General features: G+C 40.0%; 1 protein-coding gene across 1 annotated transcript in view; it reads right to left on the reverse strand.

Annotated features, from left to right (window-relative positions):
• MICAL2 (microtubule associated monooxygenase, calponin and LIM domain containing 2) overlaps positions 1 to 17657 on the reverse strand; it is a 124699-nt gene that overhangs the window by 95193 nt on the left and 11849 nt on the right. Inside the window, 1 exon segment of the mRNA XM_050710802.1 lies at positions 6399 to 6755. Coding sequence (XP_050566759.1) covers positions 6399 to 6662 — 264 coding nt within the window. The 5' untranslated portion in view covers positions 6663 to 6755.

Raw genomic sequence — 17657 nt, forward strand, 5'->3', positions numbered from 1 at the left:
TTTCCAAAGAATGCTGTCTGCTGTGTCCTCACCCGAGCTTCCCCGTCCCCTCTCTAAAAATCCTCAGAGAAACAAAGAATGTGTAGACAGTGTTCAACAACTGTGGTTTTGCTGGACAGCCAAAGGTAGTTTTCTGATTTTAACCCCCACCTCAAACCAGTCTTCCTTACCTCTTATTCACATTACTCCTGTATCTTCCACCACTTTGAAATATCTGTAAAAGTTGCTTGTTAAAATTTCTAAAAATAAATTTACACTGGAGATCCAGTGCTAAACTTTAGGTGCCCTGTCCTAAAAGCCAAAAAGCAAAGAAGCACAATTACCAAAAGAAGCAGCTTATCTTAGTATACCAAAGACCTGAGTGCCACTTCAAGGCAGCAGAATATGTGGCACTTAATATCCCCAACTGCTCAATATTCCTGGATTCTACTCTCTAAGCACTATACATTTATATCCTGGTAAGGTTTAATACAGAAAAATCAAAATAACAACTGCCAGGAGACATAAGGCATAAAGGCGAGGAGGTTGCAGCTGAATGTGGTTTTGTGATAAATCACAAACTTTCATTCACTAAACTTCCTATAAATATGGTACTCAACTTCTAGTTTCAAGTTCTATGACCTTCAGAGGAATGCATTTTTATTATGATAAGAGAGTTAGCGATGCTACCTAATAAATCTTAGATAAGTTTGGTGTGTTCATTATGAACCCTGATTATCAGGTTTGGAAATCTCCCCATTTAAATTATTATTCTGAAGAGACTAGTATGTACAGCAAAAGGGATGTACCATCTGGATCTTTGTTCTTTGAAGAATAAACAGGTTGAAGTTTTCATTATAATACGGATATTTTTGAGTTGGAGCACAGCTGGCACTCCCTTCTTTCATCTTACAGTTCAACTACGCTTTTCAGAAAAAAAAATATTTGTTGCAAGGGCCACAATCACAATGTTTGAACACACAACCTCATTGGATTCTGTACCACTATGTACAGCACAGGAGAAACCTGGCTGAAAATGCGAGTTACCTCTGAAGGATTAACAAATGCCCGTGCTTCAGAAAAAAATGTAGGAAGCCACACTACCAGCAGCTTTACACATGCTGGATGATTTGATTAATGAAGAGACAAGTATTTGTTTAGCACTTCAGAAGAAGGTGGAGAGAGGGGAGAGGAAGACATCCAGAAGCCAACCTGGTTCATTCACTACCAGGAGCAAGACTACCAATTAGGATGTTTGTAAACTGAGGACTGACAGGAAGCCAACTTCTACTTAATAACAAGGAGAGAACCTGGTATCCACTCCCCATCCTGCTGCTTAGCCTACGGCTATGTAACACAGCAGCACCCAGCACAGCTCGGGCTTACTTTTTGCTTTCTCAACTCTGTGGGAAGGAAAACACCAGATGAAGTAGGTTTTATTAACTCCCAAAGCATTCATTTGACAGTCTTTGGAAATGAGAACAATATGAAAAGGAACAGAAGGGGTTTGGCAGATAAAGACAATCCCATTTTATCATTTGCGGGTGCACCAGTGTGGTTAGTACAGGGAGACAAGGCTCTGAGCTAGTGCTGAGTCAGGCATGAAACCTCCGGTCTCCATCCCCATTTCTGCCCCGAGCTCCTTCTCAGCTGACTCACACCCTGGCCCCCAACTCCCCTCCAGCCACAAGCTCTCCTCTCTTACACCTCCTCACTAAACCAGCACCCCACCAGAGGAGCCCACAGAACCTTCCTGCTGCACAGCAGAGCTGCCAACACCACTGAGGCTGGGAAGGACTGACAGCACATGGCACTACCTGAGAAGAGCCACTGTGGTTTTATGCAAGCCCTGGAATTGTAGTCATAAATAATTTTTGAGTCATTCTCTTGCAGTAAGTTTCCCAACAACATATTTTGGACAGGAACACAATCTATTATAAAACAAGATTTGAAAGACCACATCCAGGAACAAGGGAAACTACTGAAGCCAGCAGGGACTGAGTTCAAGATTGTTCCATCTACTTTGCAGGAATCTGCGTGCTATCTAAACACGTATCCACACGTATACTTTTAAATGCACATACATACATATTTATATACACAACACTTAAAAGTTCCTAGCTCAGTTTTATTTACTTGCTTTATGCTAACATTGCCTACTTAGGCCTTAAAACCAGCAGCTCGAATTGTACTGTGCTCTGCCCAGATAGTGCCCAACGTGGGGTCTGCAGCGCTCAGGAGCCCAAAGCTGCACACAGGAGCCTGCTGCTACCCCATCCACATCCACCACCACCCAAAACTGGGTTCACCCAGAGACAAATGCTAGAACCTACCGAGCCAACTGATAATTAAACAATAGCTCCTTAAACAAGCCTTAGTTCTCCTTGAGTGCAAGCATCTGTTTTGAAAAAACAAAACAAAAAACAGCATATGTACTTGGAGCAGAGGAAAAAAAAGACATCACCACATCCGCATGCTTTAGAGAATCAACACCTCCCTTCAGTGCAAGTCTGGGATGTTTTCACATGCAGTGATCTTGGCTCTTCTCAAGCACAAATCTGCAGTCATGGGAGAGCCAGAATTTCAGGTGCACAGCATAAGCCAGGTCCTGCCCTCTGATACGTATGCATACATATCTAAAACATCAGTTGAGGGCCTGCTTTATATGCAGATGTTCATGTCTGTATCATTTACACAGGTAAACTGCCAGTATATCAAGTGTTTGAAGTAAAGAACCTCCTCCATACAGAGACATTCAAAATCAATGTTTAGAGCCCATGTTAAAAGTCATATGACTTGAAAAAGCTAGTGAATACACTCTGCAACTAGCTGGATGAACTCTTGCTTCTTACCGTTTCACGTCTTACCATATCATGTTGTGTACGTTAAAAAATTGAGACATTCAAACTTCTAGAACAGTGAACAACATTTTTTTTTCCAATTGTCTAGCTATGTTCTACTTCACAAAGAAAGAAATAATAATTACAGATTCTGAATGCATTCCTCTGAATTTACTAGTAAAAGATGAAAATGATGGAGAAACTTTACCAGGAGAATAAATTTATGCTCTTTTTCCAGATAGACTTGAAAAAGCACAGAAGGATTTCTAGTTTTGGCTAACTAGTGCAGATTTCTCTTTTCCAGTAATATTGGTGAACTGTGCAAATGCCAAGTCCAGAAACAGCAATTCAGAACAGTATCAATTCCCATTCTACATGTTTGTCATGGAAGGAAGTAGATTTATGTCTGTTAAATGTTTATCAAACAGAAGGATTCCTACAGCCTCAAAAAAAAAGTTCCTTTTTGCCACAATTTTCAGCATGCTTTTCTGCATTGCTTTGTTTTGGTTTCTTCTACAAAGAAAGAAAGGAAAAATTAAAGTCCACAATAAGTCAACTCTGAAATAGCAGTGGGTTTGAACTTCTTGAAAATGGTTCAACTGTTTTTACTCATCCAGCTTAAAATCATATCGTAGAAACTCTGAAAACTGTATTTGGCAGTGTTCTTCAAGAGCAGTTAAGACAACGGGTTCTTGTTATTTAGTTGGAGTGGAACATTCTGTATGTAGGAAACTTGTGTATATTGTTACTCTAATGAGAGTAACCTAAGTGTAGCTGAAGAGTTTACAAGCACAAAAATCAGGAAGTACAGCATTTTGCTCTTGAATACTGTGCAAAAAGTGACAAGCTACTGGGTAAGGCAGTAGGTTCTTGTTTTCTGATTTAAAACAAACAAAAGACAGCAGACACACACCACAAGGAGTAGTTTACATTCTGATTGTATTCTGATATCTCCTTCAAAGATGGGGAAGATTGTAAGAAGTCAGACTGCAGAACCGTAGCTGAGAACTGTGAGCTGCACAATCAGCTACAGCACTCCTGGCCCAACCTCATATAAAGCCTTCAAGTAATTTTTTAATTTTTAAATGATGACTATTAGCTTGGCTCTGTTTACAGAACTGCAATTGCAAAGAGCTTATTTTGTGATGCTGCTTTAACAATAAAGATTTTTACTCCAGCTGATCACTTCAAACAGATCCCAGCAACTCCACTGGTGAGGTGAGCACTGGGCCCAGCTGCCAGGATTTTATCTGCTAAATTCTTGTTTGCCTGCTCCTCTACTAAAAATGGTAGCTGGCATAAAATGCAAGAAAAAAAAAACTGAAAATCCCCAGCTGCACCAAAGGAAAATCGTACTGTGCATACTGTAGCCTAATGTCTTTGCACTGCTTTTTCGGTTGGGTCTACCAGCATTTCTGAGAATTCCTTATCTGCAAGTGGAGCTGTCAGTGGACATCACAGCAACGTTCAGGGAGTCTGCTGCCTTCTTGCAACGTGTCTCCTCTCATTCATGTTGCATAGATAGGCTTTCACAGCAGACTGTGATTCACGTGCGAGGAATGTTTGCTAGATATCCCCACAGAGCCCACAGACTGTGGTTACTGCTTTCATTTGCAGCAATCTGAAGATTCGTGTTTCTCTCATTAAATCAGTGATGACACATTGAAGTGCAGGTCCAGGCACAGACCACGTTCACAACGAACATCTAGGTATTTCACAGAACATCTATATGCATACTGTTCATACACAGACATTCTATATTCATTTGCAATTTGATCATATGTACAGCATAGATATGTCCATTAATTTCTGCAAATATTTACACCATGCCACTAAAAATAAATCTTTACTCTCAAAGAGCAGAAATACCATACTTTCAACACTGCTGGACGTGTTGATTAGCCTCTTACCTGACAACCTTGTAAAGCTTTATACAGGCTGTATTTTATGCACCATGACTTCCGTGAGTCTTCTCACCATATATAGAAATTAATCACTTGGCTGAAGGACTTTGCAGAATCAGGCCCTGGCTTTGTGATGTCACACTTGATTGAGCAGGGTTTCATTTTATACTTCACATGGATCTTAAAACTGCTTTGCGTTGCAAATACTTCCTCAAGCTAACCATGGAAATTTGGACTTGGGACTGTATATGCAGGTGAGGTGTATGTGGATTATCTCCTATAATTTGTTAAACATCATACACATTCTCATTCCTCCCCTTTCCTGTCTGTTTTTAATCACACAGATGCTCAATGACATGTTAAAGCCTTTTCAAAAGATCAGAAAGGGAGGGAGGAAGCACAGGTCAAAAAGGGAAGTGATGGGAAAAAGGAAAGGAAAAAAACAGAGACAGTCAGGAAAGCAGTGCAAACAGATGTAATGGCATACTTTGTTTTCTAAAGAAACATGCTGTACAGATATTACATTATAAAAAGTTAATAATAGATTATTAAAAATGAAATATATAAAAACAGAGGCCTCTGTATGTACAGAAAGTAACACGGTATGCTTCTCCCTGATGCTTTTGGGAAGTCTCAATTCAATGACTCAAACAAGAGAAATCTCCATCGCTGTCTACTGATTCCATAAAATAATACTTCAGTGATAGTTCAAACTAAAAAGTCCTCCACTGGTTGGTGTCTAGGTACCCCCCAGGGTGCCCTTCCTTTCTCTTCTACTGCAATACAGTCAAGTAACTTCTTAAAACCAGACCTTCTTAGAGCAACTTTTAGCTATCATTAGATACTAAATAAGTGAACTGCTCTCAGACAAAGCTATTAAGAATGATCAGTCACAGAATAGATGGAGTAAGATGGCATGAGCTAAAGTATTTTGTTCCGTTTTAACAAGAGTTATACCAACTTTCAGTGGTCCCCCCTATCAAAATACAGTATTTTCATGCTCTGCTGAAGAGAAGATCATTTCCTGTCCCTTTCACCACCAAGCAGACCACCTCTTTCAGTAACTACCAAGTACCAATCATCCACACTGTGTTTGCTAAAAAGCATTTACATGCAAGTGTTTAAATCCTTAAATAATGCAGGATTTTCTTTTCCTGTTATTTAGCAACTAGAACCAATGCTAGGTGACAAAGACAGATCTCCCAAAACTCCATGAAGCAGTTTCCAAAGAACAGTTTAGTGCTGTTGAAACACATTTGACCAGCTCTGGTGTCTTACAGCATGCACCAAGCAGCAAATGGGGGAGCCTGCTGACTATGTCGTGACTGGCACCTTGCAAAACTCTGTTTAAATGACGCAAGTAGTTCTTGTGAGCCTGAAATGAATGTACGCTACTGACTTATGGGCTTACATCTCATGGCTGATCGACGCTGATGTCTGAAGAGGCACAGAAAACTTGTCTGCTGTGACTGAGGTAGACTGTAAAACAGGGTGCTTTTAGGACTGCTCTGACATGCTGTACGTTTCCAGAATAAAAATATCTGAAAGCCTGACAACATTGTTTGGTATCGGTCACAGTTTCAACAAGTATATTAAGGGGAAACCTTGCTTTTGTAGATAATCAAGTTTAAAAGGTTCTAAATTATGAAATCCAGAAACGACCTTTTCCACTTACCTTAGGGTTCATACAAGATTTTCCACGTTTGTACTCTTTGTGACTTGCTCTTTTATCAAGCTTGTTCCACAAAGCTTTGGCCTTCCATGTGGTTACTCTTGACTTCAGTTTGGTGTAAAAGTTTTTATTGTCCAAAGGATCTAATTCAAGTTGGCGAGTGAGAATATTAAAAGCCTGAATGGTACCTTTGCATGTTGATGCTTGGACAAAGTTTTCAAATATCTGTCCAGCTTGACTGTATTTTTCATCATCGTTTTCCCCCATGTTCTGGAAGAAGTGTTGAAAAGGATTAAGCTGGAGCTCTCGTGCTAGGGTACAGGTAACCAACACTAGCAGGTACTTCCAAGCATGTTATGCCTAGAAAATACAAACATAGGTCACGTTAAAGCAGGTTCTATGAAAAATTAAGCCCATAAATTGCATATCCAATGCGGATATAACACAGCATATGACTGTTGGACGACAAGGTACAAAAGGTTAGCAAGGGTACTTAAGATGTGCTACAAATAAACCTACTTTCACTGTCATGACAAGTACTTCATGAAGACTGTTACAAAACTCCTACACACAAGTCTATTTCAAAATCAACCTGCTTCACCCGAAGTCTGAGAATTACCTTAATTTTTATTCAGTGATAAATGCTAGCTAATGGATTAAGAAAAAACAAATGGTCAGATGCTTTTCCTAATCAGAATTTAATCCACAGCAAGTACATCTCTAGCAACATTTTGGTCTTTAGAATCCTTAGAAATCTGAAGCCAAAAGTCAATGCTATTTTAGGGAATTTTCTCCTGTTGTACAAGCTAGTGGCAAGAGCACAGCTCAGCCAGAGCAATTCAGAACTGGCCCAATCACTTACCACAAGCAAATGCACACAACAGGCTAAGCAGAAACATTATCACAAGGTACATCAGAACTGATGAAACAGTATACAAGTAAACACAGAGAACTCCCCTTTTTCTAACTCTTGCCAAAATGAGAAATGGTTTGGTGCTGTACTGCATGGAAAGGAATTTTATCTCCACACACTAAAAACTGAAGTTATGTGTTTGGAGTCTTACCCTGTCATGTGCTAATGATATGAAGTAATGATGTTTGGCCCACTAAGTTCCACTGGCTTTTCCGAGTAATATGATCACTGTCAAACTGTGCCTCATAGTCCAGATAAATACCCTTACACTCTGTAAAAGCAAAGCTATTCTAAATTAACATAAGTTTGCAAGAACTAAAATACTTTCATTAGGGTACTCCCTTATCCTTCCTTAACCTTGCTCTCAAGTCTCTAATGGGGAGTGTCTTAGAGTCAGCCACAGTCCAAAGAAAATATCCAAGTGGATTTCACATTTTCCAAGAGAATTATTACAGGTTATGTATAAACTTGTTCTCAGAATAGGGTCTACCTGAATTCAAATCCTGAGATTTAAGTCATATATTCTTTTTCTTGCTATTAAAGAATTATCTACCAGCCCAAGCAATCAAAAACTAAATCAATGCTTGCCTAACCTCCCACATAATTAGTTATTTTGCTTGGAACATCATCTGTTGGCTGATAGTTTTAGAACAAATAGTTAGAAGTGCCTTTGAAGTTACACTTTTTAACACTGTTCACAAACTATTCATTCTCTGCTCGCATTTCCTTCAAAGAAGAAAAGAGAAAATATAACCAGTATATTTAAGTAACGCAGAGACCTACCGCGTCCATCTTACAATCCTCTAATACAGAAAAATACCATGCAACATATTAAAGAGATTCCATGGGGAGATATAAGGAAGCATTTGGAACACTCACATTCCCTGGCTATGCTCAAAATAAATAACCTTTGTGTGCACATCAGTCTGCTGTTGGTTTGTGGGTAAAATAAATTGGCAATGTTAAGAGTTTGTACATTTTCTTAGAACAAATGTCATGATTAAATATGTAGTGCCAAGAATAAGTCAGGAAATTTTTGTTTTCCCCTCTGAATACTTCATTTATAGTATGCTCCGTGCCCTTTTCTGAAGGGTTTCATGAAGTAAAAGTAGAAACATTTTGTATGCCCCAACTTCCAGAAGGTTTAATTTTTCAAGAAACTGAGTGCTATGAATTCCCATTGACTAGAGAGGAGTCGAGGATGTCCAGCACCTCTCCAGGTTCAATGCCTTGATTAATGAGCACAATCCTCCAACAACTGCATGCTGGCAGGAGGCAGCCTGGCCACCAGGACACATGGGCAAGGGGGTCTGGGTGAGACACTCACCAGTGCTTGGGAAGGCAGAGATACACAGTGGCTTTTGGGTATACAGGTACCTCAGGATTTTAGAACAATTAAAAAAAAGATAAAACACTTATTTTATGTATTTTCCATATCTGCTGGAGAGATTTTTAACAGAAAGCCAAAGCATTTTTCTTATCACTTCAAATAGTTACAAAGAGCTTCTTGGTGACTGTGGAAGTGTCAGTGAAATGCTGCACTATGGACAGTTCAGCCAAGCGTGTGGCAGCCAGATTAGCTTTTCTTCGTGGCTTTAAACTTGCATCATTATTGCCTCAGCACTACAAGACTTTGACCTAACAGCCATAAAACAATACTTCCTCCCCACTGTTTTCAATAGCTCACCACAAGATTGTTACCATGCTCATGTAACACAAATATCTTTAAAACCCAGCATAATTGATAAGAGTTCAATCACAACCTCTCAAATTTAATTTCTTTTCTGCACACAGGAAGGAGACTTACAGCCTCAGCTGTTTCCACCCAGCAAGGAAAGGGCCGGGGGGAGCAGGAAGAGAAAAAGCTAAAAAGTAGAGCCATATCTGAAGCAACCTAAAAGGAAAAACAGCAAGTGCCAGGGCTGGTGAAGAGGAGAGCGCCAGCAGGAGCCACTGTGGGCAAAGTGAAGGGTAGGGAAACATTTCTAGCTCGATGCAAGCTAGTGGAAGCATGTGGTGCATAAGCACACAAATGCACACAGCAGGCCTGGGCTTCCCCTGCCTTTCCTCTGGGGGAAGAGAGCAGCCAAGAGACCTTCCCCAGGCTTAAAACTTTCCTCCTTCAACACTGCAAAGCCATGACTGAGGCTGTTTTTGATGGGCATGAAATTTTCTCCACGTGAATTTCCAAAAGGCTCCCATCTTGTCCACACTGAGAAGCAGCAACTCAGCAGACATTTGCTCACCAGCTGAGCATTTCTCCTTGCTGCGTCACAGGTCATGTTCTCCAAAAAAGCCTGTTTGTGGTCAGAAAGGCCAGATGACACAGGAGACTCTGGTTACTGGAGTTTCTGGTTTGCTGGAAATACCACTTTTTTTTTTTTTTTTTTTTTTTTGCATTAAGACTGTGTTGACAGAATGACAGAGAGGAAAACGGTGCTGTGAGGATATGCAACTCATGGAAAGTATATGCTTTCTTCTGAGGAGTCAGCGGTATTTCACTGCAGTACTGTGCATAACTCATTAAAATAATGCAATGAGGACCAGAAGTTGAATGGAGTAATTAACTACGGTAAGTTTTGTGTTCCGTAATCAACTCAAACACTTAAAATGTAATACATAAGCTGTTTACCTGTAGTGGGAAAAAAGCCAAAGAAAGAAACAAATAAAAGTGTTTGAGGAAAATACAGGAGTTCTTAGAGGACCATCATTCACCCTTTTTCCTCCCTCACCATATAGATCATTCATGTGATGAAATACAGGTCTGAAAATCTCATCAAGGTGAGTATTGAGGCTGAAACCACAACTTACACTTGTCAAAGTGTCTGTTGAACTTCTTCTGGAAACACAAACCAAAAATATAGTGAAGTTAATTTGAAATTTTACTCAAGTACTGCAATAAAAAATTAGACCACAGAAAAGAAGAGAATTAGAGAGCAGGAAAAAGAACTGTTTGTCCAGACTATTAAGTCAGGACTGAAGCATCCACATGTTTTGGTAGTTTTGGGTTAGATTCCCAGCTAACAATAGGTCCCATGCATGATGCATTAAGTGCATATGAGAATTTGGCTTTCTACAGAGCTTCCCATGCTATTAGGAAGCTCTGGAAGGCTCCCAGACACGAGCTGCAGATACTGGGAAGCAGAAGGGTTGCATTTTTATGATAAGTTATCCCTTTCTGCCTCCAGTCAGGGAGGAAACAGGAACATGACATGAGAGAACTTGACAATTGCTGTTCATCCCTGGTGGCTACCCAAGGAGAAAGTTTGAAAAACTGGAGAAAGGACAGAAAGAAAGTGGAAATTAAAACAATGGTGCATGTACAGACATATACGTATGAAAGCAAATGCCTGCAGTCTTGGCTAATGCTTCCTTTTTGTGGAACAAGCTCTATTGCTACAGCTAATTTTGAGAGTAGCAAACAAAATGTTAGGATAATTTCATGAATTAATCACTCCCTAAATTGATGTACAGAGCTAGTTCGCACCTGCACATGAAACCCTTCAGCATAATACAGCAAACAAAGTTGACATACAGGAGTCATTAAATGAAAACAACTAACTTTTGACAATAATACCATGGTGAAGCACTTGTCAACAGTGTTTTGAGGCAGTATGCTCTCAAGCTTTGGTTTTTTTTGGAGGCTTAGTTGTCCCATTGGAGAGATAAAGACCACTAATTTTAATTCAAACTTGCTGCACATTCAAGTCCTTCTTTAGTCTCCTAGTGCTCTTTTTCTAATGCTTGAGAACAAGTTCCTCAGGGAGATTGGAAAGGAATTAAATTCCTAGCATTTCAATACTACTAATCCCAATTCTGTTTTCAATACAGCCCTAATTCTGCTATGTTTACCAAGAGCAAATTCTTTTAAGACTTCAGTTTAGCATGCAGGCTACAATATATTTACTGTTTGCTTAAGGTTAAAAACATCAACAGGAATGAAAGAGTGGATTCTGCAGCATCTGTAGTAATTGTTTACTTTGGCGCTTCTTCATCATCAGTAAAAACTGCAGTATTTCTGCTCTCTTCCCTAACACAAATGTCTAAAATCTCAGCATCATTATGGTAAGTGACATTTGCACGTGAAACTGACTGCATTATGGACCATGTAGGCTTTTCCACTTAGTTTCTACTCACACTAGACACTTTGCTTTCATGGTGGCCATTTTAAATACAAATATTTCTATCTGGAGGAAACACAGCTTTTTGGTGGTTTGGTTTCTTCGCATGTTTTCCTGGAATTGACATTATGTGATTCTGGTAACAACTGAACCTCCCTTGTTTTGCTTATAAAAGCAGTTAAAACACAAAAGTACATTTGCCTAAAATACTCATTTTTTATTGGTGACAAAGAGAAAACACATTTCTTGAGATACACAACCCTCACAGAAACATCAATGAACAGAAATTGCTTCTGAACATAGCCTCATGAACAGCCTTTCTATATAAACAGCTAAATTCTTTTTCTGTATTTTTATAAAGAGCTGACTTCCACAGAACTCCTGCAAAATAACTTCTCAGGCCAAGTATGGAATTCAAAACAGTTCCTACCGAGACTCTGTGCCTGTGAACTTACAAGGTTACCATACACGCTATCAGCTTGTTTTGCCGAAGTCATACGAGACGTTTCAGCCTTCCAAACGTGTGCTGCTGTGCTGATTTAACCTGCTACATCTGGAATCAACCCAGAATATAAAACAGAGCTGGAAGCACTTGCACAAGCACACTAACACTTCGCTGTGAATATTTTTGATGCATACACAGGAAGAATAAAACTAGCTGATCGACCAGTAGGATTTGATCTGCCACACAGATTAAGTCACACTGCACACATTTTAAAGTTGAAGACTTTAAAAATACTCCAGTTTATTCCTTGATGTTACTGGTCTGAAGTTTCCAGTTTTACAGTGGGAATATGCTAAATCATTGACAGAAAAATGAGATCAATCCCTTGAGCCTGCAGCTTGCACGTGCCTCCATTCATGCAAACATACAGCATTGGCATGGACAAGGCACGGGATGCTGCCCAAGGCCTGCACATGTAATCCCAGAGACGGAAGCTCAAACATCTGCACCTGCACCTGCTGGTGGGGCCAAAGCCACCCTGCATTTGCTCTGCCATACAGCCACTCTTGCAATGCAGAATTCAGACAAAATTAAACAGAAAACTTGCAATTGTGTGGGTTTCACCATTCTGCCGCCTGCACGAGAAGTCCTGTCCTGGGAGCATCACTGAAACCCCCTGGGTGCTCATTTTGCAGAACACGGGCACAAGTGTTTCAAATGAACGACAGTGCATATTTTTTCAGGTATCAGTAGTTTGAGTACGTGCTGCATACAGATCAGAAATATGGATATATGTAAAACTCACTCCTCAGAAAATAATTTCATTTTTTTTCCTAGCAATGGTGTTATACTACCTATGCCACCAGAAACTGCAACTCTAAACTTTTAAGTTAAATGGTTTTGAGGGAAAAAGATTCTCTAGCCCAATTATTATTCTTTGGTGTTAGCATAATGAAGATAGTATATTTATTTTACACAGATTCTGACTTAAATATATTTAAGTGCTGCTTATACCTTTATTATCTGGTTTTAATTCATGTTTTACTCAAAATACAGAACAAAACTATGCAATGTAAGTTTTTACCATTACAGTAACTTTAAACAAATGTTTTATGATCAATTCTGTTTCCTTGATATTACTGTTTCATATGGTAAACACCTGCAAAACATCCAAGTTCTGTCCTTCAGCATCTGTTTTATAAACCTTTTTAACTAGAAAAAGAGGCATGTTGAAGCACAACAAAAACTCAGCATATGTGGACGGATCATCTTAAGGCTATTTCAGGCATGCTGCCCATATACAATTACTGAGATCTGAACCAAACAGTAACCTAAGGAGGTTAAAGAATCCTAAAGAATAGACTAAGGAGGCTTAAAGAATCTAAATTTCCTCAAGTAGGAAAGATGTGTGTCCCTGCTGCAAGCTGTGTGGTAACAGTCATTAGCACAAACCTGCTAAAACAAGGGCTGGCTTCTTCCATGGATCTCCAGAAACACCAAGCTTTTGTAACCGCCTTACTGGGACCATCAGAAATTACAACAGAGCCTGAAACATGATGATGGGAACACTGTTGCTGCTCTTTGGGCACCATTATGGGGCAGGGGTTAAGGTGAGGTCCCCACTGTACAGGCTAGTAGGTGCTCTTTGCTGGAAGAATTTGTTATTTTTATCCGCCCAGAGCTTGTTCGTCTGATATAGGTTCACAGGCTATGCCTTGAGGTAGGAAAGCAGAAACTCACATCTCACATCATTTTGGGAAGGATTTAAAAACAAACAAACAACAAAGCAGAACAAAAAACCCCTTGAGCCTGGGTGCATTAAACCTTGGATGTATTTATCTAGCAAGAGCATCCCCATGCATGTGTTTATACATAAGTGGAGTGCATTCAGATATACTCAAGGTTTTTACAAATCGTTACAGCTGAAATCAGCTAAACTTTAGCCTCACAGTCATCCGGGCTTGCCACATACCCTAAAGCTTTCAGGCAGGTGGGTGGACTGGAGAAAAATGTGAACAAGTACACAGTGATGATATTTATCATGAGCAATAATTTATTGCTGATTCCTTATGATGAGTCATTTTCCGTTACACTACATGTGTGCAAGAAAGAACTTCAATGGCTAGTAAACCAGGAACATACACGCAGGTCACTTCATGTATGCATGAGCTGCACTCAAACATGCAACGTCATTCATTGACTTAGTTTCTTTGCCTAAAAATTATGCTTTCCTAAATAGAGTTAATAAGCAGGATGGACAGATAATATTTCATGAAACAAAAGTACCAATTACAGGACAGATTGATTTTGCAAGAATTGTTCATTGATCAAAATCAGGTAAAAACCTAATGCTCAGGATCTGATTCTGTTTTCTTCATACCATCCCCTGCATACCTTGTTATTTTCATATGCACCAGTCTCCTCTGTAAGGCACAGTGAAGATTACCAGAATTTTAACAGTCACAGAGAACCATAACATTTGGATGAATATACATTTCAGAGAATTTAGTTCGCCAAGATTAATGCACACCTAAGGGTCACACATTGCCTCATGAGTTTTCTAGATAGACAGTTAAACACAAAAAAAGCATTCAGCTTGATGGGTTTTTGTTGTTGCTGTTTTGTTTGCTTGTTTTTAAGACAGCAGCTTACAGTGAGTATTTAAAAACTGTTATTTCTAACGGAGTGGTAAAAGGTCTATTAAAGGGTCCCAAGTTTCCATATAGTAAATATCTTCACAGAAAACTTTAGGTGATTAAGCCACATTCATTAGAGGGTTAATGTTATACATAAACAAGATACTAAAACCTCACTCTTGTTTAGACTGGTTACAAGAAAGAACATTTTTCAGCACTGCTGTAGTAGATTAGAAACACAATATAAACAACAGTAGAAAGTTTATGCTGATGTTTTTCCCAGGTCGGGATCACAAGAGAGAAAGAAGCATGCCATAAGGAATTTAACATCAGCCAGCAAGCAAGCACACCTCTCAAGAAAAGGCGCCTGTTATTCAAGTTAAATGATGTTATGAGAGAACTGCCAGTGAAAACAGTTAAGTGGACAAACTTTAAGCTCTTTGCAAATCCTGCCTTGTTTTTCCCATGATGACACAATTTCGAGCTCACACACTAGAACAGCTGAGGTATAACAACTTAGCACAGAACAGACAGCGGGTTGGATGGTTAATCAGCACAAGATTTTCCACTTTCGGTAGGATGCTAGGACAGGGGTCTGACAGCTTCAGACAGCGAGTAAGTTTACCGTTCAACTACTGTAGTCACATTCAGCAGGGAGGCGGCAGAGCCAAGTGTGCTGAGCAGGGGTGCAGGGGATGCAGAGGGAGCTCCCATGCCACTCAGTGCTGCACAGCCGCTGCACCGCACTCCCACTCGCAGCCCCGCGTCCTCCTCTCTGCTCCTCACCTCCAAGCCACAGGGAAAACTCTGATAGCACAACTGTGTCTGAGAAGCATGAAAAAAAACGCATACCCACCAGCTGACAGAGCCAGGTCAGCAAAATCCCTGGCAGCTATACCAACAAAATTGAGCCACATTTAGCAGCAGTGGTTCCTCTAATAGAGCTTTCCGTTTGTACGCAAGGAGACATAATTATGGAGGTAAATACACCATGAAAAAAAGAACAAACGCATGGACCAGGAAGAAGCAGACTCTTAGTCAGCAGTCATGGAAGTCATCTCACTTTGAGAACAGGGATAATCCAGAAGGACGGGGCAGGGAGATGGGCTGTGAGCTCACACAGCAGTGCCCGAGGTGGTGCTGCCGCATGTCCAGCACTTCTCCCAAGCAGAGAGTGTGGGGCGAAGGGGCCACCAGCCTCCACAACTTACTGCTTGCTCCTGTGGGAGCCCCACGTGCCCAGACACAGCTGCCCCCTTCCTGGGGCCACTCTCAGCCCAGGGGACTACAGGGTAGACAAAGGCAATCAGCACTGCTGCTCAGACTGAATTGCCCAAAGACATTCTCTGGAGAGACCAAGTGCCTTGCAGTGAGGGAGCAGAGAGCAGGGGATATCAAAGTGAGACTGTCTTTTGCTTCCTCTTGGGATTTCTGTGAGAAAGGAAATAACCGGTTGTTTTGTTTTTTTTTTTTTTAAACCGAAACCATGAAGTGATAGCTATGCTGAAGCAAACTGCCCAGGGTTTGTCTGGGGGAAAAGAGGGAGGAAAAAGAAAGGCACCAACAGAATACCTTCAAAAAACTCTCAGGAGTACATTGCAGAGTGTGGATCTCTGGTTCATGTGTCTTCTCACAACTGGGGCTGCGGCAATTACCCAGGAGCTGAACGGGGGAAGAAACAGTGCAAGAGCTGCAAGACACCAAGGGCTGCAGGCCTCAGTAATTCATTTGGCAGAGCTGCCCTCATCTGTAGGCATCAGACTTTCAGATCAGTAACCAGAATTAATCCACTGAAAACATAGATGGTACTGCACTGCCAATCATCAAAGAAATAAAACATTCTGAGCAATATTTTCATACGTATATATACACTCACTTTTAGGAACCATGTTCAGCTGTTATCATTTGTAAATGCAAGCTAGCACACACTACTTCCTATAGCTTATAAGGGTATTAAGATTATCTGTTGTTCTGAAATCTATGGGAACTGCAATTAAGCTAGAGAAATAAAGAAATAACAATAGCAAACTAGTTTTGAGTTGCAGCTGATAGGCTCCTTGGCTAGAATACTGTCAGGTCACCACCAAATACCAGCCACTGATCAACACTGGAAACTGTGAAGAAGCACCCAGAGAAGTCAGCCAGAGGGTGGTGGAAAACCAGAAAGTTTAGGTTGGACACCAAACTATGCTCTAGGGGACATTTACATGAGAAGACAAAAAAAGAAAATTTACTTGGATCACTTAATGAATGTTTTCTTTTTCTGGTCCTTGTAAGCTGGACCTACAGTTACCAAAATAGATTAGAAAAGACATTGCTTCTCAAAGTAGAAGCAATATTTTTGGAAGAAAATACGAAGTACAATTTCTACCATCTCCCAAAAACTGAAGAAAAACAAAGTACAAACAAACTGACAAAAAAAAAAACAGATCCCAAGAGTTAAAAAAACATCATCCATTTCTGCTGCAGAAAAACCTTCTCACAAAATACATCTCAAAACATTATTTGGGAGGAAATCCATCAGGAAAAAAAATAACAATGGTAATAAAACGTTAGAAAGCAATCCCTTCAAAAAAGCTTTGAGGGCAGAATATAATTAAGCAATATCAGAAGAGATGACGAATATATCATTGTTTTCACAAGGCAAGCTGAGAAATGGTCAGTTAGAATTAAATTAGGATTCATCTTCTCCAGTGCAGAAAAGTATAACTAGAACATGTGAAACACCAAAAGAGCATTTAATAGTAATTGTTCATCATATACATTGTAAAGACCTGTTCCAAAGGTCTGAGGTTTAAACTTTGTCCTGTGAACGGTAGTGAAGATCAACAACGGTGGATGCATCTTCTTAGGCTTAAATATGTAGAAGATGACTAATGAAGAGTCTGACGATAACATTCATTATTACAGTTCTTTCATATATAGCTCAAACTACTTTAATATTGCCCAACTTTTAGCGACTAATCAAGAAAAGAGAGAACCGACTGTCAGATAAGAGAGGCAGAGAAACAATTTTGGATATAACATACAAAGGAAATACGGTGAAGTTCTTAACTTTACAAATATGATTAAAAACACACACACACAAACATATTCAGTACTGAGACTGCAACATTCATTGGCTTGGACTTGTATCTGGTTACACAT

Source organism: Cygnus atratus, chromosome 5, assembly GCF_013377495.2.
Source record: "Cygnus atratus isolate AKBS03 ecotype Queensland, Australia chromosome 5, CAtr_DNAZoo_HiC_assembly, whole genome shotgun sequence".
NCBI classification, from domain to species: domain Eukaryota; kingdom Metazoa; phylum Chordata; class Aves; order Anseriformes; family Anatidae; genus Cygnus; species Cygnus atratus.